Here is a 24,683-nt window from a genome sequence, read left to right on the forward strand (position 1 = left end):
GAACAGAAAACATTTCTCTCTGGCCATATTGACATGAAGAAGATGGGAAGGTTAGCATCATCTCCTGTGTTCCACCCCTTACATTTCTTGGCTGGAAATAAAAATATTGGTCAAATGCCCTGAAGTGAGGAAATGTAGAATTCGAGTTAGAAAAGTCAAAGATACATCCAGAAGAAAGCATAGTAATAACTTCACTAAGTTATAGTGTCCAAAATCAGAAAATATTTCATTAATTTGCAAAACTTAATTTGTTCAGCATCACATGTGCCAGTTGGGTTAAGACCCTAGCTTGAGAATACAGTATGGAGCAAAAAGAGGCAAGTTCCTCATCTTCAGAGCACTTGCTGTCTGGTGGAGGAGACAACACACGGACCAGATACTCACCCAGATAAAACTAACACTGAGAAGCCTAAAAGATCATGCATAAAGACATAGGATAATATGAGAGTCTATATGATAGGGGATTTGACCTTGTGGGGAATAGGACAGCTTTTCTAAGGAAATGATGCTAGAGTTGAAAACTGAAGGATGAGTAGGTGTTAACTTACAGGAATGAAGGGAAGACCTTTCTAGGCATGTGAGGGAATGTCTATGCCAAGGCCTTGGGAGGGAGCAGAAGTAAAAGGAACTGTCAGGCTCCGCTGTGGGCAGAACTAGGGGAACATGTTTAAGATGAAGCAGGAGAGGGAGGAAGGAGACAGTCTGTGCAGGGCTTTGTAGACCATGATGAGTTTTTTAGTAGGTGTTTAAGAATTGTTTTGTGTGGTTTTTATTTTATTTTATTTTATTTTTTATTTTTATTTATTTTTTTCCACTGGAGAACTATTGGGATCCCATGTTTTGTGTGGTTTTTAAATTAAAAATACAATATACATTTTTTTAAAGTTTATTTTGAGAGAAACAGAGACAGCACGAGCAGGGGAGGGGCAGAGAGAAAGAGAGAGAGAGAGACAGAGAGAGAGAGACAGAGAGAGAGAGAATGAGAATGAATGAATGAATGAATGAATGAATGAATGAATCCCAAGCAGGCTCCACGCTGTCAGCACAGAGCCTGACCTGGGGCTTGAGCTCATAAACTGTGAGATTGTGACCTGAGCCGAAACCAAGAGCCAGTCGGTTGAACATCCAACTTCAGCTCAGGTCACAATCATGTGGTTCCTGAGTTCAAGCCCCACATTGGGCTTGCTGCTGTCAGCACAGAGCCTGCTTCAGATCCTCTGTTCCCCTCTCTCTGCCCCTCCCCTGCTTGCACTCTTTGTCAAAAATAAACATTAAAAAATGCAATATTTAGTAACAACATTGTTTTGATTTTATTTATTTTTATATTTCCCATAGAGTTATGGCAAATGGTACTAGTTTTTACTTATAGTGAAAAAAATTTTGTTTTTTTTTTTTTAAGTGCATTTGAGTCTACAAAAGAGATACTTTAAAGAAAACTATTAAGTAGGTAGGTGTATAGGAGATACATGGATTTGGCATTCTGAAAGCATGTAGTTGAATGTGAATTCTTATCCAGTCACTTCTGTTTACCATGTGTAAATCCTAACTTTCCAAAGATCATTTGAATCTTTTGAGACTTAGGAAGAGTGACATTTTGGAGCAAGTACAGCATACACTTAATTACAGAAAAAAATTTAAAACCACAAAGTTATGGCTAAATTATCTTTACATTAAATAACAAACTTAGATGTAATTATCTGGTTCATTTTATTTTTCATTTGTATTTTGAATTAATGGCTCCAGTCCATTAAGAACTGAGCAGATACCCTGGACTTAAGGAGATGCCACCGTTGATGCTGTAGTAATTAACAAATCATAATTTCAAATGTCAAAACAGTCTTGTTTCTTCTTTTTCCTTGAAATGAAAAAGCAAAACAAATATACTTGATATGTTGGAAGCAAACTGAGAACATAGAGTGAGAGGTTGTAAACTCTTTGCTTGGCATCAGGAGGCACAGGGTGTCTTGGAAAAGAGCACTGGGCTCTGCAGCTAGATAGGACCAACCACTGTTGTGGTCACTATTGTGCTGGGTACTTTTCAAAAAACTTACAATGGACAATTTAAAACATATTCAGAATAAGATATTTATGTATATATGTATGTATGTATATTAAAAGACAGAACACAAGCAGGGGAGGGGCATAGAGAAAGGGAGTCAGAGTCTGAAGCAGGCTCCAGGCTCTGAGCTGTCAGCACAGGCTCTGTGCTGACAACAGCGAGCCCAGTGTGGGGCTTGTACTCACGAACTATAAGATCGTGACCTGAGCTGAGTCGGAGACTTAACCTACAGAACCACCCAGGTGCCCCCAGAATAAGACGTTATTAGGTTGAACTCTCATGGCTCTTATGACCCACTTTGAGCATTTATTAACTCAGGGCTTCTTGTCCTCCCCCTACCTACCCCACCAACCAAATGGATTATATTGAAACAGATCCTAAATATCATCATTTCTTCAGTAGTTCAATACATTTCTCTGAATTATGAGGACTCCTTTAAAAAAACCAAAACCACAATACTATCATCACACCTAAAGGAATTATTACTTAATATTGCCAAATATCCATTCAGTGTTTAAGATTTTCCTGATTGTTATTTATTACCTGATTGTTATTTATTGTATGTGCACACACATACTTAAAAAAATTTAAGGGTGCCTAGGTAGCTCAGTTGGTTGAGTGTCCCAACTCTTGATTTCTGCTCAGGTCACGATCCCAGGGTCATAGGATTGAGCCCTGCATCTGGGATTCTCCCCCCTCTCTCTCTTTCTGGTCTCTTTCTCTCTCTCTCTCTCTCTCTCTCTCTCTCTCTCTCTGCTCCCCTCCCCCCCCCACCCCTCTCACCCACTCGTGCACTCTCTTGCTTTCTCCAAAAAAATTTTTTTTAATTGAAGTAAAATTAACATACAATGTCATATTAGTTTCAGATGTACAACATATTGATTCAGTAGTTCTTTTTTTTTTTTAATTTTTATTTTAGAGAAAACAAAAGAGTACACCAGACAGGGAGAGGGGCAGAGGGAGAGAGAGCAAGAATCCCAAGCAGGCTGCATGCTCATCAAGGAGGCTGACACAAGGCTCGATCCCACAAGTGCTCCTGATTCAGTAGTACTATACATTACTCACTGCTTATCGTGATGTGTAGTCACCATTTGTCACCAAACAATGTTACTACAATATTAATGACTATATTACCTATGCTTACTTTACATGCCCTTGACTTATTTATTTTATAACTGAAAGTTTTTACCTCTTAATCCCCTTTATCTATTTCAATCCATCCTCCTCCAACCTCCCCTCTGGCAACCATCAGTTCTCTGTATTTTAGAGTCTGTTTGTTTTTTCTATTCTACATAAAGGTGAAATCATACAATCTCTGTCTTTTTCTGTTTTACTTACTATATTTAGCATAATATCCTCTGGGTCCATCCATGCTGTCACACATGTCAAGATCTCATTCTTTTTTATGGCTGAGTACCATTCCATTGTGTGTATATATCACATCTTTTCTTTCCATTTTATCTGTCTGTGGACACTTGGGTTGCTGCCATACCTTCACTATTGTAAATAATGCTGCAAAAACATAGAGGTACATATATCTTTTTGAATTAGTGTCTTTGTTTTCTTTGGGTAAATACCCAGTAGTGGAATTACTGGATCATACAGTATTTTACTTTTCATTTTTTAAGGAACTTCCATACTGTTTCCCATAGTTCCTGTACCAATTTATGTTCCCGCCAGCAGTGCATGACGTTCGTTTTTCTTCACATCCTCACCAACACTTGTGATATCTTGTCTTCTTGATTCTACATCTGACAGGCATAAGATGATATCTCATTGTGGTTTTGATTTGCATTTCTCTGATTATTAGTGATATTGATAATTTTTTAATGTGTCTGTTGGACACCTGTATATCTTTGAAAAAAATGTTTATTCAGATGTACAGTTTTTTTACTCCGGTTATTTGTGGTTTTGGTTTTGAATTGTAGAACTTCTTTATTTATTTTGGATATTAATCCCTTATCAGGGATCATTTTCAAATATCTTCTCCATTTCAGTGGGTTGCCTTTTCAACCCACTAATCAATTAGTGTTAATGATTTCCTTTGCTGTGCAAAAGTTTTTAATTTTGGTATGTTTCCAATAGTTTATTTTCGCTTTTGTTTCCCTTACCTGAGGAGACATATCTAGAAAAATGTTGCTAAAGCCAATGTTATTGCCAGAGTTTTATAGTTAGTTTCATGTCACATTTAGGTATTTAATTCATTGTGAGTTTATTTTTATGTGTGGTAAAAGAAAGTGGTCCAGTTTCAATTTGTTGCACGTAGCTATACAGTTTTCTCAGCACTATTTGTTGAAGAGGCTATCTTTTCTCCGTTACATAGTCTTCCTTTGTAGTAGGTTAATTGACCATATAAGTGTGGGTTTATTTTTGGACTCTTTGTTCTGTTGATATATGATTACGATAGCTTTGTAATATATTTTGAAATCTGGGTTCCTTCAGCTTTGTTATTCTTTCTCAGGATCTCTTTGGGTGTTTGGAGTCTTTTGTGGTTCCATACAGATTTTAGGATTGTTTATTCTAGTTCTGTGAAAAATGCTGTGGGTATTTTGATAGGGATTGCATTGAATTTATAAATTGCTTTGGGTAGTATGAATATTTTAACAATATTCTTCCAGTCAATAAACATGTCATATTTTTCCATTTGTTTGTGTCATTTCAATTTCTTTTTATCAGTGTTTTATAGTTTTCAGAGTCCAAGTTTTTCACCTCCTTGGTTAAGTTTATCCCTAGGTGGTGGTGGTTTTAATGGTGGTTGCCAAGGGCTTGCCAAAGAGTTAGGAGGAGAGGGATAGGAAATTATTGTTTAATGGGTACAGAGTTGTTGTTTTTTATTTTAGAGAGAGAGTTGGGGAGAGGAACAGAGAGAGAGAGAGAAAGAATCTCAAGCAGGCTCCACACTCAGCAAGGAGCCTGATGTGGAGCTCGATCCCATGACCCTGGTATCATGACCTGAGCTGAACTCAAGAGTCAGACGCTCAACTGACTTAGCCACCCTAGGAGCCCCATTGTTGTTGTAAAGATTTTTTTTGTTTTCAAGTAATCTCTACATTCATCATGGGGCTCGCACCCACAACCCTGAGATCAAGTGTCACATGCTGTACTGACTGAGCCAGCCAGGTGCCCCAATATTTTATTATTTTTGATAGAATTGTAAATGGAATTGTTTTCTTTTTCTGCTATTTCATCATTATTGTATAGAAATGCAGCAGATTTCTGTATATTAATTTTCCATCCTACAGCTTTACTGAATTTTATCAGTTCTAATAGTTTTTTGGTGGAGTCTTTAGGGTTTTCTATATGTAGTATCATGTCATCTGCAAATAGTGCTGTTTTTACTTCTTCTTTATCAATTTGAATGCCTTTTATTAATTTTTCTTGTCTGATTGCTGTGGGTAGGACTCCCAGTACTATATTGAATAAAAGTGGTGAGAGTGGACATCTTTGTCTTGTTCCCAGTCTTTAGAGGAAAAGCTCTATTTTTCAGTATTGAATATGATGTTAGCTGTAGGTTTGTCATACATGGCCTTTATTATGTTGAGGTATGTTCTCTCTAAATCTTTGTCAAGAGTTTTTAGCATGAATGGTTATTGTATTTTGTCAAATACTCTTTGGCATCTGTTGAGATGATAATATGGCTTTTATCCTTTATCTTATTATGTGATGTATCATGCTGATTGATTTGCAAATTGTGAACACCCTTGCATCCCTGGAATAAATCCTGCTTGATTTTGGTAAATGATTGCTTTTAATGTATCGTTGAATTCAGTTTGCCAATGTTTTGTTTTGTTGAGGGCTTTTGCATCTATGTTCATCAGAGATATTGGCTTGTAGTTTTCTTTTTTTGTAGAGTTTGTCTGGTTTTGGTATCAGGATAATGCTGGCCTCATAGAGTGAATTTGGAAGCTTCTTTTCCTCTTCTATTTTTTTGGAATAGTTTGAGGAGAATAGTTGTTAACTCTTTAAATGTTGGGTAGAATTCACCTGTGAAGACAGTTGGTCCTTGACTTTTGTTTGTTGGGAGTTTTTTTTAATTACTGACTCAGTATCATTAGTAATCAGTCTGTTCAAATTTTCTATTTGTTACTCTTTATTTTGGAAGATTATATGTTTCTAGGAATTTATCCACTTTCTAGGTTGTCTGATTTGTTGGCACATACATTTTCATAATATTCTCTTATAATCCTTATAATCTCTTCTAATAATTCTCTTATAATCTCTGTGGTGTCCGTTATTTCTCTTCATCTCTGATTTTGAGTCCTGTATTTTTTTCTCCTGATGAATCTGGCTAAAGGTTTATCAATTTTGTTTTATCTTTTCAAAGAATCAGTTCCTGGTTTCATTGATCTTTTCTATTTTTTTTTTTTTCAAGTTTCTATTTCATTTATTTCTGATATAATCTTTGTATTTCCTTCCTTTTTCTAGCTTTGGGCTCTGTTCTTTTTCTAGTTTTCTGGTGTAAGTTTAGGTTGTTTATTTGAGATTTTTTTTGTTTTTCTTGAGGTAGGCCTGTTTTGCTATGTACTTCCCTCTTAGAACTACTTCTGCTGCATCTCAGAGAATTTGGACTGTTGTGTTTTCATTTTCATTTGTCTCTGTATTTTTTTTTTCTTCTTTGATTTCTTGGTTGACCTATTGTTTGGTAGCATGTTATTTAGCCTTCACATAATTTGTGTTCATTTTGTGTTTTTTTCTTGTAATTGGTTTCTAGCTTCATACAGTTGTGTTTGAAAAGATGCTTGATATGATTTCAGTCTTCTCGAATTTATTGAGTTTCATTTTGTCCTAAAATGTGATGTGTCCTGGAGAATGTTGCATGTGCACTAAAAAAAATGTGTATTCTGCTTGTTTTGGATGGAATGTTGTGTATATATCTGTTGGGTCCATCTGGTCTATTGTGTCATTCAAAACCAGTGTCCCTGTTGATTTTCTGTTCTGTCTGGATGATCTATCCATTGATTTAAGTGGGGTGTTGAAGTCCCTTACTAATTATATTACTGTCCTTTTTCTCTGTTTATGTCTGTTAATTGCTTTATGTATTTAGTTGCTTTTATGTTGAGTGTATAGATATTTACAGTTGTTATATCCTCTTGTTGGGTTTTTTCCCCTTTATCATTATGTAGTGTCCTTTGTCTTTTGCTACAGTCTTTGTTCTAAAGTCTATTTTGTGTGATATAAGTATTGCTATCCTGGCCTTTTTCTTTTCACTTCCTTTTGCATGGTACATGTTTTTCTAGCCCTTCACTTTCAGTCTACATGTGTCTTTTGGTCTGAAATGAGTGTCTTGTAGGCACCAAATAGGTGGGTCTTTTTTTTTCTTCCTATTTTGAATTTTTTTTAATGTTTATTTTTGAGAGACAGAGCGTGAGTGGGGGATGGGCAGAGAGAGGGAGACACAGATTCCAAAGCAGGCTCTAGGCTCCAAGCTGTCAGCACAGAGCCCAACATGGGGCTTGAACTCACGAACTGTGAAATCATGACCTGAGCCAAAGTCGATGCTTAACCGGATACTTAACCCACTGAGCCAGCCAGGTGCCCCAGGTGGGTCTTTTTTAAAATCCATTCAGTCACACTGTGTCTTTGGTTTGGGGCATTAAGTTCATTTACATTAAAGTAATTATTGATGGGTATGTATTTATTGGTATTTTGTTACTTGTTTTCCAGTTGTTTTTGTAGTCCTTCTCTTTTACTTTCTTCTCTTGATCTCTTCCCTTGTGGTTAGATGGCTTTCTTTAGTGTTAGGCTGGGATTCCTTTCTCTTTATTCTGATGAAATAAAATAACTCTTTTGTGAAGTCCAGTGAGTGTCTTTATGATTACTTCAAATTCTTTATCTGGCATATTGTTTATTCCTGTTTCTTTTAGCTCTTTTGCTCTGATTTTGTCCTTTGGGACATATTCCTTTGTCTCCTCATTTGTCTAACTCTTCAGTGTTTATTATTTGTATGTATTAGAGAGGTCTGCTCTGTCTCCTGGTCTTAAAAGTAGTGGCCTTGTGTAGAAGAGATCCTGTGGTGCCCTGTAGTAAAATGTTCCCTTGTCTCTAGAACCAGGTGCTCCAAGGGTGTCTCCTATGTATGTGGGCCGTGTGCACCCTTTTTTTTGTGGCTGAGTCCTGTTTGCCTTCAACCCAGTTGATTGCAGTGACCCATCTTTCCTGTTGTGGGCTCACGGGGCAGGGTTTGGTCCCTGCAGCGTTGAGGGGTCTGATGCCTCCACAGGCAGGAGGTGCGCATGGCCAGCAGTCCTGCTAGCTGGTTGCGGTTAGTCTCTCTGCCACAGCTGCGGGCCCACCAAAGGGCTTTCTCTGTGCTCAGCCACTTGAGGGGTTTTGGTTGGTGGGTGGGTCAACATTCAGGGTAGATGTCTCCCATCAGTCTGTCACAGTTGGGGGCACACTGATGGGCAGGATTTTTCTCCCTCTGTGGCCAGCTAAAAGGCTTGCAGCCCAAACGGCGTGCACACTTGGATGTGTAGCCATCTTCCCCTCTCTCCTGCAGGAGTCACTTTGGAGTAGCATCAGTCTCTGCTGGGGCTGCTTGCAAGGTGTGGTGGGGCGGGAGCTACTTCTGAGGGACGCCCCCTGAGGCATGTGGGTGGATGGGGCCTATTTGCTGGAGAACACAGGGGTGGGGCACATGGTGCTAGTAAAGTTAGCACTGGTTCCTGCAAGTGTCCAGCTCACGTCATTCGCCTTCACTTTTGTTCTTGGAGAAATCTCTGGAAGAGTCTTGCCCCTTTAGTAAGTAAGTCTATCTCCTTCACGTGTACCCCAGGCATTTTTCAAACTGCTGCTTCTACGCTGTGTCTCAGGCAGGGTTATTTATTATGCTGGCTCTTTACAGTTTCCTATCTCCCTCCAGCTCTCCCGGAGTTAAGCCCAGATTTTTAAAGTACCTTTAAGTTAAGTCACACTGATTTTTAAAGCTCCCAAAGTTAAGCCCCACTGGTTTTCAAAGCCAGATGTTAGAGAGGCTTCTCTTCCCATCGTGGTCCCCAGCACATGGGGTACCTGGTCTGGGGTGTGATCCTCTTGCTTCTCAGTGCTTGTGGGGTCTCTCCCATTTGTGATTAGTCTCCCCAGTGGGGTTGGTTCTCAACCCCCTCTCTGCTCCTCTTACCCTTTTCAAGGTGGCCTCCTCTCTATGATTTAACTGCGGAAGGTCTATTCTGCCAGTCTTTAGGCCATGTTCAGTTAGTTGCGCAGATGGAGCTATTATCTTCATGTGTCTGTGGAGTGACATGAGCTCAGGAGCCTTCCACTCTGCCATCTTTCTCACAATCCGCACATATATATTTGTCAACAGTTTATTGAGCCAGGATCCAAATAAGAGACAATATATGTAGGCTCTTTCTCTTCACTGTTTCCCTCCACCCTTTGTTTTTACCTTATTACTCATTTAATCTTCATTATAACTGTGAAAAAGATAATATTAGTTCCATTTTCAAAGGAGGAAGCTAAGGTCCTGAAAGGTAAAGTAATTTGCAGAGTTAGTGAGTGCCTTTAGCTGAAAATCAGCCCAAGGCTATCTGTCTCTAAAGCCTCTGTGCCTTTCAGAGTTAAAAGACTTTAACGTTTATTTATTCTTGAGACAGAGAGAGACAGAGCATGAATGGGGGAGGGTCAGAGAGAGGGAGACACAGAATCTGAAACAGGCTCCAGGCTTTAAGCTGTCAGCACAGAGCCCGATGCGGGGCTTGAACTCACAGACCGCAAAATCGTGACCTGAGCCAGAGTCAGACACTTACTGACTGAGCCACCCAGGCGCCCCATCTGTGTTTCAACCTCATGTTAAAATTGGGGGACCAGCTCCTTCTTTTTCTCTTTTCAGAGTGATCTCAGGATTTAGATTATGAAGTTTGAGAGTGGGAGTAGGAAAACACTGGTCTTTGGGACCCTGAATAATGAGTATTTTGTGAGGTTAGAACTGTGATAACAAGGGTGAGGGATTACTAATACCTGAAACAAAATCTGGTGCCTTTTTTCCACCTGCCAGACCCACAATCTGCACAAAATCACAAGGATTGCCAGAAACCCTGAATGAATGATTGCTTTTATCTTGTAGAAATGTAAATTAATTGCACCACAAGCTTTCCCCATTAGTTGAATGGTTGGCTTCAGTTGGCATCTGAAACGTAAGACGACCTTCATTTATTTTCTCTGAGTGTAATGGTAACTCTAGAGCTGGACTCTTAAGATTTGTGAATCCTATTTTAACTCTTTAATTTTTGTGTCCCCCTAATGGGGTGCTGTCAAAGAGAAAGAGCCAGACATATGTTAAAGGTAGCAAGACATGCTTCATTCAGATGAAGGCAGTAGAGAAGAGAGAGTGCCGCAAAAATTGAGCTCAAATCTGCTGAAACAAAAGGTACTTTTTAAATGCCAGGGTGTGCTAAAGGACAAGTACCGAAGATGTTAGGATGGGAGGTTGGTCGGTGTGATTAGGACGTCTGTGTTTGCTAATTGATGCTTATCAAAGTTACCCTCCTACTTTCCCACAGAGACTGGAAGACAAGGGCTCTAATCTTGCTGATTACATTTCAAAGGGATGGCTCCCAGGTCTTGAGAGGAGACATTTCTGGGTTATGGAAGATTTATATCTCAAGAATCAGAGAAAGGATTTATAACTCTAAGTTTCCTAAAGTAAGCACTGTAAGCAAAGTGCGGTCAGGGGCCTTAGGTTTTAACTGGAACAAACAGTACATTTTTTGGCAGCATTGAGCTTTCTCGGGCAGGCATTTTAAGGGGGCTGGAGTCATCCTAGGGACATGGCCGTAAACTGATAAAAGCAGTTCTAGAATTTGGTTTATGTCTTTCAGTGTGTGATGAGAGAGGTTGATGGAAATCATTTGTGTGGCAGTTTGCAGTTCTCAGTACCCGGATAAAATTTTATATACAAAATTTCATGACCTGCGCATTTTGGGGGATGATGAGGCTGGAATTTAATCCCATCTTGGGAAGGGGAAAAGAACCTTCAATGAAAGGGAATAAGGCATTGTTTTGGGGCTTTATGCAAACAAAAAAAGAAGGGAGCAGTCAGGAAGTTGATTTATAAGACCTGAGAAGCAGCCTTGGATTTTGTTATTTAACTCTAAGATGGATGGTATGGACCAGAGTAGTCCACAGGAAGGTGAGAGATCACTGTTAACTGAAAATATTAGATAGCTTCTTGGAAGAGAGAGAACCTGAGCTGAGCCTTGAAGGTTGATGGGTGGGCCTTTCTTGGCTTAGCATTTTATTGTGGTATTTCCATGACATCCCATCGGATTTCCATAGAAATAAATTATAATCTCATAATTGAATTATTTATTTTTAAATATTTGATTTTTCTTTCTTTTTTTTTTTTTTGGATTTTTCTTTAAAAACACCACACAAAGTTGATATTTCTCTTTTTGACTCTTGATCTCTGGATTGGTTTTCAGCCAGATCTTTTCAGAATAACGTTACAATTTTTTAAAATGTTTCTTTATTACTTAGAGAGAGAGAGACAGACAGACAGACACAAAGCACAAGCGGGGGAGGGGCAGAGAGAAGAGAGGGAGACACAGAATCTGAAGCAGAATCTAGGCTCTGAGCTCTCAGCACAAAGCCCAGTGCAGGGCTCGAGCTCCTGGACTGTGAGATCATGACCTGAGCTGAAGTCAGATGCTTAACCGACTGAGCCACCCAGAGCCAAAGTTGGATGCTTAACTGACTGAGCCAGCCTGGCACCCATCTAAATTTTTTTTTTTTAATGTTTATTTATTTTTGAGAGACAGAGCACAAGCAAGGGAGCGAGGGGCAGAGAAAGAGGGAGACACAGAATCTGAAGTAGGTTCCAGGCTCTGAACTGTCAGCACAGAGCCCGACCCAGGGCTCGAACTCACAAACTGTGGGATAGTGACCTGAGCCGAAGTTGGATGCTTAACCAGTGGAGTCACCCAGTCGCCCCAGAATAACATGTTCTAAACAGCCTCCACATTTTTGCACAATCAGTTCTCTGCCCCAGATACCTCCCAACCACCCCCCCCCAACCCCCATATACAACTTCAGCGAATTGTTTATCCTTCAAGACCCAGATGAAGTAGCACCCTTTCTTTGCTCCAACGGTATTTTCTGCTTTTCCTCTTCTATTACAGTTCTTATTGTGTTTGTTATAGTTTGTAACGTCAACCCCCTAGTACAGTCTCTGGCCCATAGAAGATACTACTAGATGTGGTTAAATATAATAAGCTCTGAACTATGTTTTCCAGTGTTAAGAACTCAGTGATCTTATATGCATAGGTATAATATGTTAATTGAATTTTTATTTGTTCTTAGATGGCATTAAGAGGATCTGCGCCAGTGACAATTATACCTCTTCCTGGAGAGCAAGTACAGGTTCAGGGGGTCATCCAGACAGCTCAGTCTTCTGTAATTCACCCACCACACGTGCAAACGGTACAGAAATTCAAAGACTTAGTGGTTGTGAGGAGGGACTTTTATACACTAAGTCTTTGGACACAATTGAAGTTGCTATAGTTACAATATTATAAACCAAGATAGTAAAGTTGTCTTAGAAATTAGGCTATAGAACAAATAAGGCAAATAGAAAAGTTTGTGAATTTCTAATTTCATGTATGGACTACCCAGTGAAAAAGGAAAGCAATTTGGGGGGAATTTATTGCTTGGAAATGAAGGACTTTAAGAGACAGAATCTTTTTGTCCCAGTGGTATCTTTCATGAGAAAGAGAATTCTGAAGCAAGGGTGATGGTGTTAGTGTCAACAAAGTAAAAAAAAAAAAAAAAAAAAAAAAGTACCTACTTTATGCTTTGTGGAAGTCAAATAAGAGCGTTCTCATAGTAGAGGCAAGTTCTTATTTATATCTGTGTACCTTCATATTACCAGCTGACAGGAGCAGGAAGGAAAAGGTGATCCTGGGTTCTTTTTCCTTCTACTCTTTCTCCCCATTTTATCTTCTGGCTCTTGTGAGTCTCCGAATGCCTCTGGTCATCCCTCATTTCTTCCTCCTGACTATTTAGTATCTGGTGGTGCTGTCAGCTCTAGAGCTGCATGTTTATGTGATTTTTCTATTTGAAAGGTGACAACTGCATGGATTTGTGAGTTTTTACTCTTAGTTGCTAGTCGTTAAATAGAAATACTTGATCTTAATTATATAAGTAAACTCTTAGTTCCAGAAATTATTTCTTGAGTTCAGTGGGACACTTTGGAGTAAATTTAGGGACAGTGAAAACAGTTAAGGGTTTAGGTTAGAAATGGAAATCCATGATGCTTGAGGAAATATGGAAGGGACATATCTCTTAATTACTTTGGGTTGTGATCATTCTTTTCTGCCAAAAGATACAGATTTTAATATAAAATGTAAATAGCTGTACATTAGAACTTGTTTTTGAGGGAGATTATAGAATGTAAAACAGATTTATAGAAATTTAAGATCTACATCTGATTAGGGGAAGGCTTTCTGTAGATAGTAATGTAAAGCACTGATTTGTTAGGTCCTTTCTAGAAACCTGATTGGGTTATTTTATTTTTTAAAATAAAGATGAAGTATTTCCTTGTCTCTCTAACCCTCCCCCACTCAGGCTCTGTCTGATTCTCAAAAGTAAATAATAAACATTAAAATAAAGATGAAGTAAAAAAATCTATCCATAGTGCAACTTTGGACAAATATTGGGAAATTTAATACATTTTAAAAATCGAAAATAACTTGTTTTCTTAATTATACTGTAGGGGCACCTGGGTGGTTTAGTTGGTGAATCCGACTTTTGCTCAGGTTATGGTTCACCGTGCGTAGGTTCTAGCCTTGCGTCGGGCTCTGTGCTGACAGCTCAGAGCCTGGAGCCTGCTTCGGATTCTGTGTCTCCCTCTCTCTCTCCCCCCCTCCCCCACTCACGCCCTGTCTCTGTATCTCAAAAATGAATGACATTAAAAAAAAAAGATACTGTTATAGTTTAAAACTTGCGTGTGGTTATTATCGTGTTGACATAATTTTATAGGACTTATTATTAACAGTTACCATTTAATATGTCCTTGCTCTATGCTGTGCACTCAGTGCTTTACAGGTATTTGTGAAGTGAGATGAAGCCTAATTAGTACAGTTTTCTAAGTTGCATGTGCTTATACCTGCCCTTGCCAGTGAACTCCATCTTGCTATACATAATGGTCTGTTCTCAGTCCTTGTTTTATTTCATCTGTTAGCAGTACTTAACATGGTTGATCATTCTCTTTGATACACTGCTTTTGTTAGCTGTCTAGGACACGTCACTTACCTGGTATTTTTCCTGCCTCAGTGGTGGCTTATTCTTGGTCTTATTTTCTGGTTCATCCCCTTCTTCCCAACCTGTTAATGTTAGAATGTTCCTGGGTTTTCTTCTTGGTCATCTTCTCTGTGTATTGAGCCCATCCAGTCTTAGGGCTTTATGGACTACCTAGAGAGCTGTGACTCCCAAGTTTATATGTCTAGCCCAAGACCTCATGCCTGACTTAAAGGCTTGTATATTTAGCAGTCTCTGCAATGTTATTATCTAATAATTTGATAATAGTTGGATATCTAGTAGCACTTCAAAATGAGCATGTCTGGAGTCCAAATCAGATTAATGATTTAAAAAACACAGTTTTTTATCAGTATAGAAATAGGGTGGAAATCAGAGACTGGCCTTTATAACTCTAGTTAAATAGTATTGCTTTATTTAGGGATAGACTTTCTTCTTTGTTCTGAGCATGCTGTATTGTACATTCCTGTAATTAGTTTGGGCTCTTGAAATAAATTTTGTTTTTTCATTTGCTCCTTTATTTTAGACCTTAGATTTAATTACAAATGAATTTGGTTGGCAGGAGACAGATCATATTTTCTGAAAGTAAGATTAAATTGTTTTCCACCTGCATTGTTTATCACCATAAAACCAGTTCTGTTTTTCAGGTGTCATCTTTATCAGAAAGTGAGGAGTCTCAGGACTCATCAGACAGTATAGGCTCTTCACAGAAAGCCCACGGGATCCTAGCACGGCGCCCATCTTACAGGTGAGTACTCGGCATTTTGGATCCCGTGTGTGTTCTATAACCAATAAGTTGGAATGGTGCTGTGCAAAGCAAACTATATAAAGAGGGAGCATGTGTCCGTATAGGATGGGAAATGTTAAGAGAGAGAGATGAGCCAGACTATGAAGGGCCTAAATTGCTGTGCTGAAGAGGAATTTAATCTTACCTTCTGGCAAAGCACTAGATTTCCATATTTACTTTTAGATAGTTAACTTTAAAAGCAACATGACTATAGATTTTAGGAATTGAACTGCTTTGTGTTCCCTTTCTTAGCTTCCTAACTCTGGGCCTTTGTCTTGTCCCTTTGCTGAAACACATTTTTCTGCATTCTGCATAATTCCTGCACATACTTTAAGCCTTATTTTCTCCTAGAAGTCTTCTGATTACCTTTATTCCAACTCCCAAGACCAAGTTATGTCTTTCTTCTGTGGCATTCTTTATACTGACCCTTGTTACAGTATTTATCTCATCCTGTTGGGATTCCAATTAATAATACATGGGCCAGGGGTACCTAGTTAGCTCAGTCAAAAGAAAATGCAACTCTTGATCTTAGGGTTGTGAGTTTAAGCCCCATGTTGCCTGTAGAGATAACTAAAAAAATAATAATACACAGACTGTGCTGGTTTTTTTTTTAATTTTTCTTTTTACATTTATTTATTTTTGAGAGACAGAAACAGAGCACAAGTGGGAGAGGGGCAGAGAGAGAAGGAGACACAGAATCTGAAGCAGGCTTCAGGCTCTGAGCTGTCAGCACAGAGCCTGACGCGGGGCTCGAACTCACAAACTGCAAGATCATCACCTAAGCTGAAGTCAGATGCTCAACTGACTGAGCCACCCAGACGCCCCTAGGTTGTGGTGTTTTTTAAAAATTTTTTAATGCTTATTATTTTTGAGAGAGAGCATGAGCAGGGGAGGGGAAGAGAGAGAGAGAGACACAGAATCTGAAGCCGGCTTCAGGCTCTGCACTGTCAACATAGAGCCCAGTGCAGGGCTTGAACTCATAAACCGCAAGATCATGATGTGGGCTGAAGTCGCACACCTAACTGAGCCACCCAGGCGCCCATGGGCTGTGCTCTTAAATAAGTTTTTGCACTGTAAAGCAATCATACAAGAGTAGATGCTCAATAATTGTTGAACAAAACTAGAAGGTAGGAGGAAAGGGAGGGAGAAAAGGATAAAGGAAAGGAAAGAGTGTGAGCAGGGAAGAGAAGAGAGAGAATCCCAAGCAGGCTTCATGCTGTCAGCGCAGAGCCCAACGCAGACCTTTAACCCACAAACTGTGAGATCATGACCTGAGATCATGACCTGAGCTGAAATCAGAAGTCAGATGCTCAGCCAAGTGAGTCACCCAGGTGCCCCTAGATTAATTATTAAATAAATTAATAACTTGTAGATTAACTTATTAAATAAATAACTGGAAAACACCAAAGATAACAGTAAGATCTTAAAATCTTCTAACGAAAAAAGGTAAATTACCTTGAAAAGAATGACCATTAGGCTAATAGGTTTTTGAAGGTAATATTAGAAGACAATGGACTATAAAATCTTTAACAAGAGAAAGTAACTATTGCTCTGGAATTTTATACCCGATGGAACAATCACTCCAAAATAATGGTGAAATAAAATTCATTTCAAACTGATTTAAGAATTTACTAAAGGTTACACCTCAGGAAGAAGAAAAATGAGTCCAAATAGAAAGAATGTGAATATAAGAAAGAATGGTGAACTAAGACATTCATTGATTTTTTAGTTTTTAGAACCTTTGATTTTTAGAACAGTAATGATTAATTTGTGTAGTTTAAAAACAAAATGCAAAGAATTATAGCAGACAGAAATATGTGAGATAAGGAATGGCTTATTAGATCCCTGTATTGATTACTTATATTGTTATTGATTAGACGACCTTAGATTATTGGAGGCAGTCACCAAAAGAATGCAAATAAAAGTTTAATTTCCAGGGTGCCTGGGTGGCTCAGTTAAGCATCCGACTTCTGCTCAGGTCATAATCTCCCAGGTCGTGAGAGCCTGGAGCCTGCTTCGGATTCTGTGTCTCCCTCTCTCTCTGCCCCTCCCTCACTCGCACTCTCTCAAAAATGAATAAATGTTAAAAAAAAAAAAATTTTTTTTTTAAAGTTTAAGTTCCGAACAAGGGGGCTCTACCAGCACAAAAGTTCCTGGATAAAGTACTTGTTAATGTATTGTGCATTTATAGGAAATATTCCCCCAATAATCATAAAAACCATATATATACTGTTAAACAAAATTTAAGTGAGTAAATTTGAAGGTCTAATTGACTATTAAAGGGCACCATCCCCTCTGAGAAGTACAAAATGGAAGATTTGTATATAGGAAAGAAGGAGGGGCAAACAAGTTATTGGTAAAAGAATTTTTCTAGGCAAGGTTATCTTTCCCTTAGGCCTGAGTGCCAGGAGGTCTTATCATTGCAGATTCTCATCTTCCTTTGGTGGGATGGAGAAAGCCCATGTGACAAATTACCTCATTGGTGCTGATCTGAAACTTTCTGACTAGTTAAGACTACATTTTTGGGGGAAGGTTGAAACTGCAATTAGATTAAGTACTAACCCCCCCAGTTTGGGGACTCAACCTAAGTGATGCCATTTAGGGCTGTGGTTTTCTCTTTAACACTTCCTTCCTTTTAATCAGACGTTCAGCTTAGAGATGTGATCAAATTTTAAGGCATTAGTGCCACTCTCCGTTACCATTCAAAAGTTCTCGCAGTTTTTGTTGTTCCTTTTGTGTGATCTCAGACGTGTATGTACACGTGCTTAATGTCTGTGATATTCACAGGTCACAGCTTCAGGTTCATATTCTCTTCGTGTTTCAGTCTTAGATCATTTGTTTGGTGGTTAGTGGCTATGAACATGCATTTAAAGCTTTTGAGAGAATACAACGCACACAGATTATTATGATTCCTATAAAAATAATTCTCAATATTTGAAGTGCACTCTAGAGCCTTGGTCTCCAAGGCCTAAGCCAGTCAAAATCAAGTAAGTCAAAGAAAGAACCTCGTGGAAGGAGTCAACTTTTTAAAGCCAAATGTATTGTTCTGTGATCTTTTGTAATTTTAACTTTTCAAAAGTGTTAATTAATCCTGGTACAGCAGTAGGTGGTGTTGGCCACAGCACAGACAACTCCTTCTCAGCTAACAGATGAATCAAGACAGTCTGTCTCTTATCAAGGACCACTTTGGCTAGAGGATCTAAGGATCCTAGCAGATAATGCAGTAAAAGTATGATCCATCGTCTTGGATAGAAACAGTCTACCTTGTTGTAAGCTACTTCTCTCTCTTGTCAATTTGATTTAGAGATCTCCAGCGTCTGTACAAGACCAGATGGAGCCTTCTTTAGCCATGTGGTGTTTACCCAGGGCTTAATACCTTTTAGTTTTGCAGCAGTGTCAGTAGTCAGGAGCACTTGGTAAGGTACTTTCTAACAGGACTTGAGAGCTGGGTGTTTGTTTCTGGGTTTTTTTTTTTTTTTTTTTTTTTTTTTTTATGACCTTTCCAAAATACCAGTCACCAGTCTCCAGACTGTGACCAACAGGATCCTTTGATACCGTCTGGGAAAGCTTCTTTAACCTGTTGATGATAGGCTTTAGAATAAGACATTAAAGACTTCTAGTAACTGGTTATACTAGCATGAGACAGACAACAAGGAATCAGCAGAAAGTTGTACACCAGTAGACAGTGAGTGGTCTGCCTGTGACGGTCTCCTGTGGAATGTATTGCAAATAGTGAGCAGAGCCAGTGGCAGCACTTTAGGCCAACACCTTGCCGAATTCAGCAAGCTTAGAGATGTTGAGAACTTCATTAGTTCTCTCCACCTTGCCTGATGATTAAGGGTGATGGGGCAGTGATAATTCCGAGATATTTGTAAGGTCTTTATCAAGGCTTGAATGATTTGCCCAGTGAAGTGCGTGCCTCAGTGGAAAGTACAGCCCAAATATGGGAAACACGTTTTCTAAGGGTTTTGTTTGTTTTCCCCTGCTGCAATACTAATGCCCTCACACTGGCAAACTTCAGTCTATCCAGAAAACATACATACACTAACAAGAAAATATTAATAGCCCATACGAGGTGGCAAATGAATGAAGTCCAGCTGCGGGTGTTCAGAGGGAGGAGGTTTGAGGCCTCTGGGAACAAAAAGTATTTCCAGGATTATGGATTTGACAGGTTAGACATTGATGGTAAGTTCTTTTTGCAATCTTCTAGAAGTCTCCACACCAATGTTTATTTATAATTGGAGTCCTCTTATACCATGATGGGTGAAGAAATGTTAAAACCAAAAAATGAGATTTGCCAGAAAGTGAGAAAGAACCTAGAGGCCCGTCTTGGAGCAGGCTTTTGCCATGTTGTAAGGACATCGTGACAGCAGAAGCCTGGCATTTAGGGGCCATTTTTGCAGAAGCAAAATCAACTTACCCACACATGGCCACAGTCTTAAAAATACAATATAAAGAAGGCTTAGAATTACTTATGTAAACTACATGGGAAGCATTGTCAAATATCAAATAAGTGTAACAAATCCTTTGGGATATTCCAAATCAAAAAGACTTTAGAACTTAATTTTGGGTGTGGCTGGCTCCATAGGTAGAGCATGTGACTCGATCCCAGGGTCATAATTTTGAGCCCCATATTGGATATAGAGATTCCTTAAAAATAAAACCTTAAAAAAATAGAACTAAATTTTGGGGCATTCATCAAAAATATCAAATATAGGTTCTAAGGCACTTGCCTAAACAGGATCACAGATCATTCTGAAACTTAAAGGAGTTTTCACAATATTACCAAAATCAGACCAAAGTCCAAGAGAACTTTGGTTTTTCCCTCTATTAAAACAACAAATTCTAATTTTACACCAGCTTACTTTTGATTTTAAAACTCATTTTTAGGGGTGCCCGGGTGGCTCAGTCGGTTAAGCGTCCGACTTCAGCTCAGGTCATGATCTCATCTGTGAATTTGAGCCCTGCATCGGGCTCTGTGCTGACAGCTCAGAGCCTGGAGGCTGCTCCAGATTCTGTGTCTCTGTCTCTATCTCAAAAATAAATAAAAACATTAAAAATTTTTTTAAACTCATTTTTTAAAATAAAATTATTTTAATCTTAACTAGCTGGATCACACATGATATAGTTGCTTTTCAGAGATTGCTCTGCCACAAACCTACTACAACAGTTTTTTCTACATTCTGATTTGTCCTATGTTTTTCCTCTTTAGACAACCATCCTCATTTTAGAACAAAAAGTATATATATTTCTCATGCCCTTTTTTAACACATCTTTCCTGGCACATGGAGATGTTTTATTCTTACTAGCTTTAATTACATATAGCAATTAGACTTCTTAACCCTTAGAAACCTTAATTTCTACTGAAAATTAAAGCGTTCTTAAAATTTGCAAATCAGAATTTCCAAAAACATGTCCTTTAAAATTGTCCAATATAGCATTAACATATCTAAATATCTTTTAGATTCTCCGTGATAAATGTTATTAATGTTGCAGTATTTTATCTTATTTGGAAATGATTTTGGTATTTGATGAGTTTAGTGTTAGTTAAATCATTTAATCTATCTCAGTAAAACTAAGGTTTTAGATTCTGCCACCCCCAAATTGGGGAAAACGGTTTAAGTAGACCTAATATCACTGAAAAGTTCATTGATAAACTTTTATCTTGCATACATATATTTGTCTCTAATAATTATGTGTAGATTATGTACAAATACTTCATTCAACATTTAACAAAGTCAGCCATTATCCTAAGCTATTATTTTTTGGTTGACAGAGTAAGAGATAACATGAACTTATGTAGAATAAAAGTTTTCTATTTAATGTAGATAACTCTAAAGCCATGTCTGTTTTAATTAAACCATCAGTCTTAAACTAGATTTCATGTCAAATATTTTTTCAGATATATGAATTTGAAAAAAATTTTGTTAGTTTCTTTCTGAGAGTTTCAGAATGCCCAGTCCTTACAAATGCTTGCCTTTAAACCAACTAAATGGAGCTCTTTTACAAATTAATTTAAGCAATACCAAATAACTACAACACCTCTGTATAGACACATGTGAACATACAGACTGTAGAGACCTTATAGCTTCGGTTTTAAAAATTTTTTTTTTTCAACGTTTATTTATTTTTGGGACAGAGAGAGACAGAGCATGAACGGGGGAGGGGCAGAGAGAGAGGGAGACACAGAATCGGAAACAGGCTCCAGGCTCTGAGCCATCAGCCCAGAGCCCGACGCGGGGCTCGAACTCACGGACCGTGAGATCGTGACCTGGCTGAAGTCGGACGCTTAACCAACTGCGCCACCCAGGCGCCCCTTTTTTTTTTTTTTTTTAATTTTTTTTTTTTCAACATTTATTTATTTTTGGGACAGAGAGAGACACAGCATGAACGGGGGAGGGGCAGAGAGAGAGGAAGCGGTTTTAAAATTATTACCATGAAATGGGTGCAAAAAATAACTAGTTATAAAAGTTGGATCTGAGTTTGGGTTCTTTTTTTTGTTTTTTGGTAGATGGAATAAGTTAAGGTTATCTGTTTGAATGGCTAAAGCTTTTTCAAATATTTGTGGAGAAGACACTTCAGATTTGGATTTGACCTTGGCAAGGCAAATTCTTTTTTTTAAGTTTCTATTTATTTTTTTAAGTACTCTCTATACCACATGAGGCTCCACTCACGACCATGAGATCAAGAATAACATGCTCTTCCGACTGAGCCAGCCAGGCGCCCCTTGGCAAGTCAGGTTCTAAACTGCCTTCCCCCCTTTGGTTTTTTCCTTGATAAAAATTACCTCCATTGAATTTGCATTTTATTTTATTTTTTCTAAATTTATTTTGAGAGAGAATCCCAAGCAGGCTCCGCACCAGTAGCACTGAGCCCAGTGCAGGGGCTCAGACCCACAAATCATGAGATCATGACCTGAGCCAAAACCAAGAGTTGGACACCCAACCAACTGAGCCACTCAGGCACCCCTAAATTTGCATTTTAAAGAGATGGACTAGATAAGAGTTCCTAGAGAAGACCAGATAGAACATTGAACATTTATACTTTTTTTTTTTTTTAAAGTAATCTCTATACCCCACATAGGGCTTGAACTCACAACACCAAGATCAAAACTTACATGCTTTACCGACTGAGCCAGTCAGGTGCCCTGAACATTTTACATTTCTTTTTTGTTTGTTTATTTTGAGAGAGAATCTCAAGCAGGCTCTGTGCTGTCAGTGCAGAATCCTACGCGGGGTTTGATCTGAAACATGAGGCCATGACTGGAGCCGAAATCAAGAGCTGCCTGAGCCACCCAGGCACCCCAATTATAAGCCTTTTGAGATAAATAGGGGAGGTTTGGACATTGGTGATCTTTGAATTGTTCTTGGAACCATACCTCTTGTCCTATAAATACTAGATTCTTAAAACAAGGACAGCTCTTTTTAATTCCTCAAAGAATTGGGTTGTTGACAAAAGGATACCAAAGTACTGACACCCATCCCCCTAGGAGAATGTTTTCTTTCTCTCTGGGTACATTTAGCTTAGGGGAGAAGGCTTTTAAGAAAAACTATCAGGTTTATGGGGCGCCTGGGTGGCTCAGTCGGTTGAGCGTCCAACTTCGGCTCAGGTCATGACCTCACAGCCCCTCGTTGGGCTCCGTGCTGACAGCTCAGAGCCTGGAGCCTGCTTTGGATTCTGTGTCTCCCTCTCACTCTGCCCCTCCCCCGCTCATGCTGTGTCTGTCAAAAATAAATAAACATTAAAAAAATCTTTTTTTTTTTTTTTTAAAGAAAAACTATCAGGCTCTCAATATCAGCATCCAGTTTGGTCAAATTTCTGATTATAGAGTTATTAAGTCCTTTCAAATATCTTGTTAGGTTTCAGCAGGACAAACAGTAAATATTTCTGGCAACCTTATGGACCCAAGATGCCTCCTCAAAGAGGGAGTGAAAGGTACTATCTTAAGAATATCTAGAGGTGGGGTGCCTAGGTGCCTCAGTTGGTTAAGCATCTGACTCTATCTCAGCTCAGGTCTCGATCTCAGGGTTGTGGATTCAGGCCTGCATTGGGCTCCTCACTGGGCATGAAGCCTACTTTAAAAACAGAAGAAGAAGATCTGGAGTTACTCCCAAACACAGCCAAAGAAAGAAGAGACGGCCTCCTGTCCCAGGCAGGCAGAAAGCCAAGTCGTGTTCTTAGGAGGTAACAAGAAGCAAAAAGAAAATAGTTATTTCCGGGAGAGAAAGGATCATTATCCACTGGGTTTGGATTTGGAAAGGAAGGGACATGAATTTTCATTTCCCTTCTCTCAACTCGGCCCAGGAGATCATCTGTTTATAAAAACTCTTGAGGGTCCTCCCTAGTTTAAGAAATTCTTTAACTACAGCCCTCGGTTCAGCCTTAGAGTAAGGAATGAGAGATACCTGAAGAGGATCACCAGTAGCCCCAAGTGGTCTTCTTTCAAAAGGTCATTGTCTTTTCAGAGTGGAAAGGCAGTTCAGACAGAAGCTCACTAGGATGAGGACTCAAAGGACAGAAGAGAGTGGCAGGAATTATATCAGTCTTCTGTGTAGTCTTGTTTTAGATAATTTTTCTGTTTTTCATTAGCTGTTTGCCATGAGTCTTTTAATGAAACTATTTTGGGATTTTGAAATCTTTTGGAGGCCTCTTCTTGCCAATTAAAACAGGTAATCAGCCCTTGCTTTCAAGTGTACTTCTTAAATGAATGATCTTGTCTAATTCAGCATTCCTCATAACAGCCATCGTAATTCCATGTTGTTTTGGTTAAAAAAAAAAAATTTGCTAGGTATCTAACTTCTGGGACTATAGTTCTTAAACATAAAATAAGCAGGTTTGCCAGAAGGTGGCACACTAACTCTAGATCTAAAGGATCTCTTGTTTTAACTAGGCTTTTGGGTTTCTCAGAGCCAAACTAATCCCTAAGAGGGACTTGCTTTGGGGTTGGAATTTATGGGTTGTTTTACAGTGTGCTTCACTGCACGGAAGTTTTCTGGAGATCAGTGGGTGACCTAGTGTCAATCTAACCTGTTCGCTGACTAGCTTCTACTACGTTGAAAGTCTTTGAGTTAGGTGGTAAGTGCTGTAACAGCTTTTAAGTGATTTGACCTGGACCCACCAATTTTTGTGGCTTTTTGGTTTCTGAAATCCCCACTAGCAATTACCTTTATTTACATAAAACAAGACAAACATGTGCCCCTCAGCACACCACCAGTAACCAAAACATGTCACTGCGGAGTGGTTAAGAGAAGTCTTTGTGCACTACCAGCAATTCCCAACGTGAGCTAAACCAGCAGACTCCATTCAGGGAGACTGTGGACTGGAAATGAATAAGACTAAACCAGCATACTCCAGTAAATGGGGACTGGAGACTGGAACTAGGAAAGGATTCCAAGGTGGAAGTGTGGTCTGAACCAAGGGCTAAGGGCTGGTGCTTCCTTAGAACCTCCTATTAGGCTAGCCTGATCCATTAATACTTTATTGGAAAGTCAGATCTGCAGCTTGAATGCAAAAAGAGCAGAGCTAAAACTGAGAGGGACTTACCAATGGCCCTTGGAAACAGGGAGAAAGATGGTGAACTCTGAA

The 24,683-nt window shown here is 39.0% G+C and overlaps 1 protein-coding gene across 8 annotated transcripts in view; it reads left to right on the forward strand.

Annotated features, from left to right (window-relative positions):
• ATF1 (activating transcription factor 1) overlaps positions 1 to 24,683 on the forward strand; it is an 81,654-nt gene that overhangs the window by 36,044 nt on the left and 20,927 nt on the right. For 5 of the 8 annotated variants that reach the window (XR_006709170.1, XM_045465129.1, XM_045465133.1 and 2 more), the window contains exons 3-4: positions 12,359 to 12,478; positions 14,959 to 15,059. Coding sequence is in view for 7 of the 8 variants with exons in the window: in XM_045465129.1 (XP_045321085.1) it covers positions 12,359 to 12,478; positions 14,959 to 15,059 (221 nt within the window). In the remaining variant the exon portion in view is untranslated. The remainder of the gene's footprint in view (positions 1 to 12,358; positions 12,479 to 14,958; positions 15,060 to 24,683) is intronic. The other 3 variants (XM_045465131.1, XM_045465134.1, XM_045465132.1) reach the window with 1 other exon arrangement.

The sequence above is a fragment of the Leopardus geoffroyi genome, chromosome B4 (genome assembly GCF_018350155.1).
Source record: "Leopardus geoffroyi isolate Oge1 chromosome B4, O.geoffroyi_Oge1_pat1.0, whole genome shotgun sequence".
NCBI lineage: Eukaryota > Metazoa > Chordata > Mammalia > Carnivora > Felidae > Leopardus > Leopardus geoffroyi.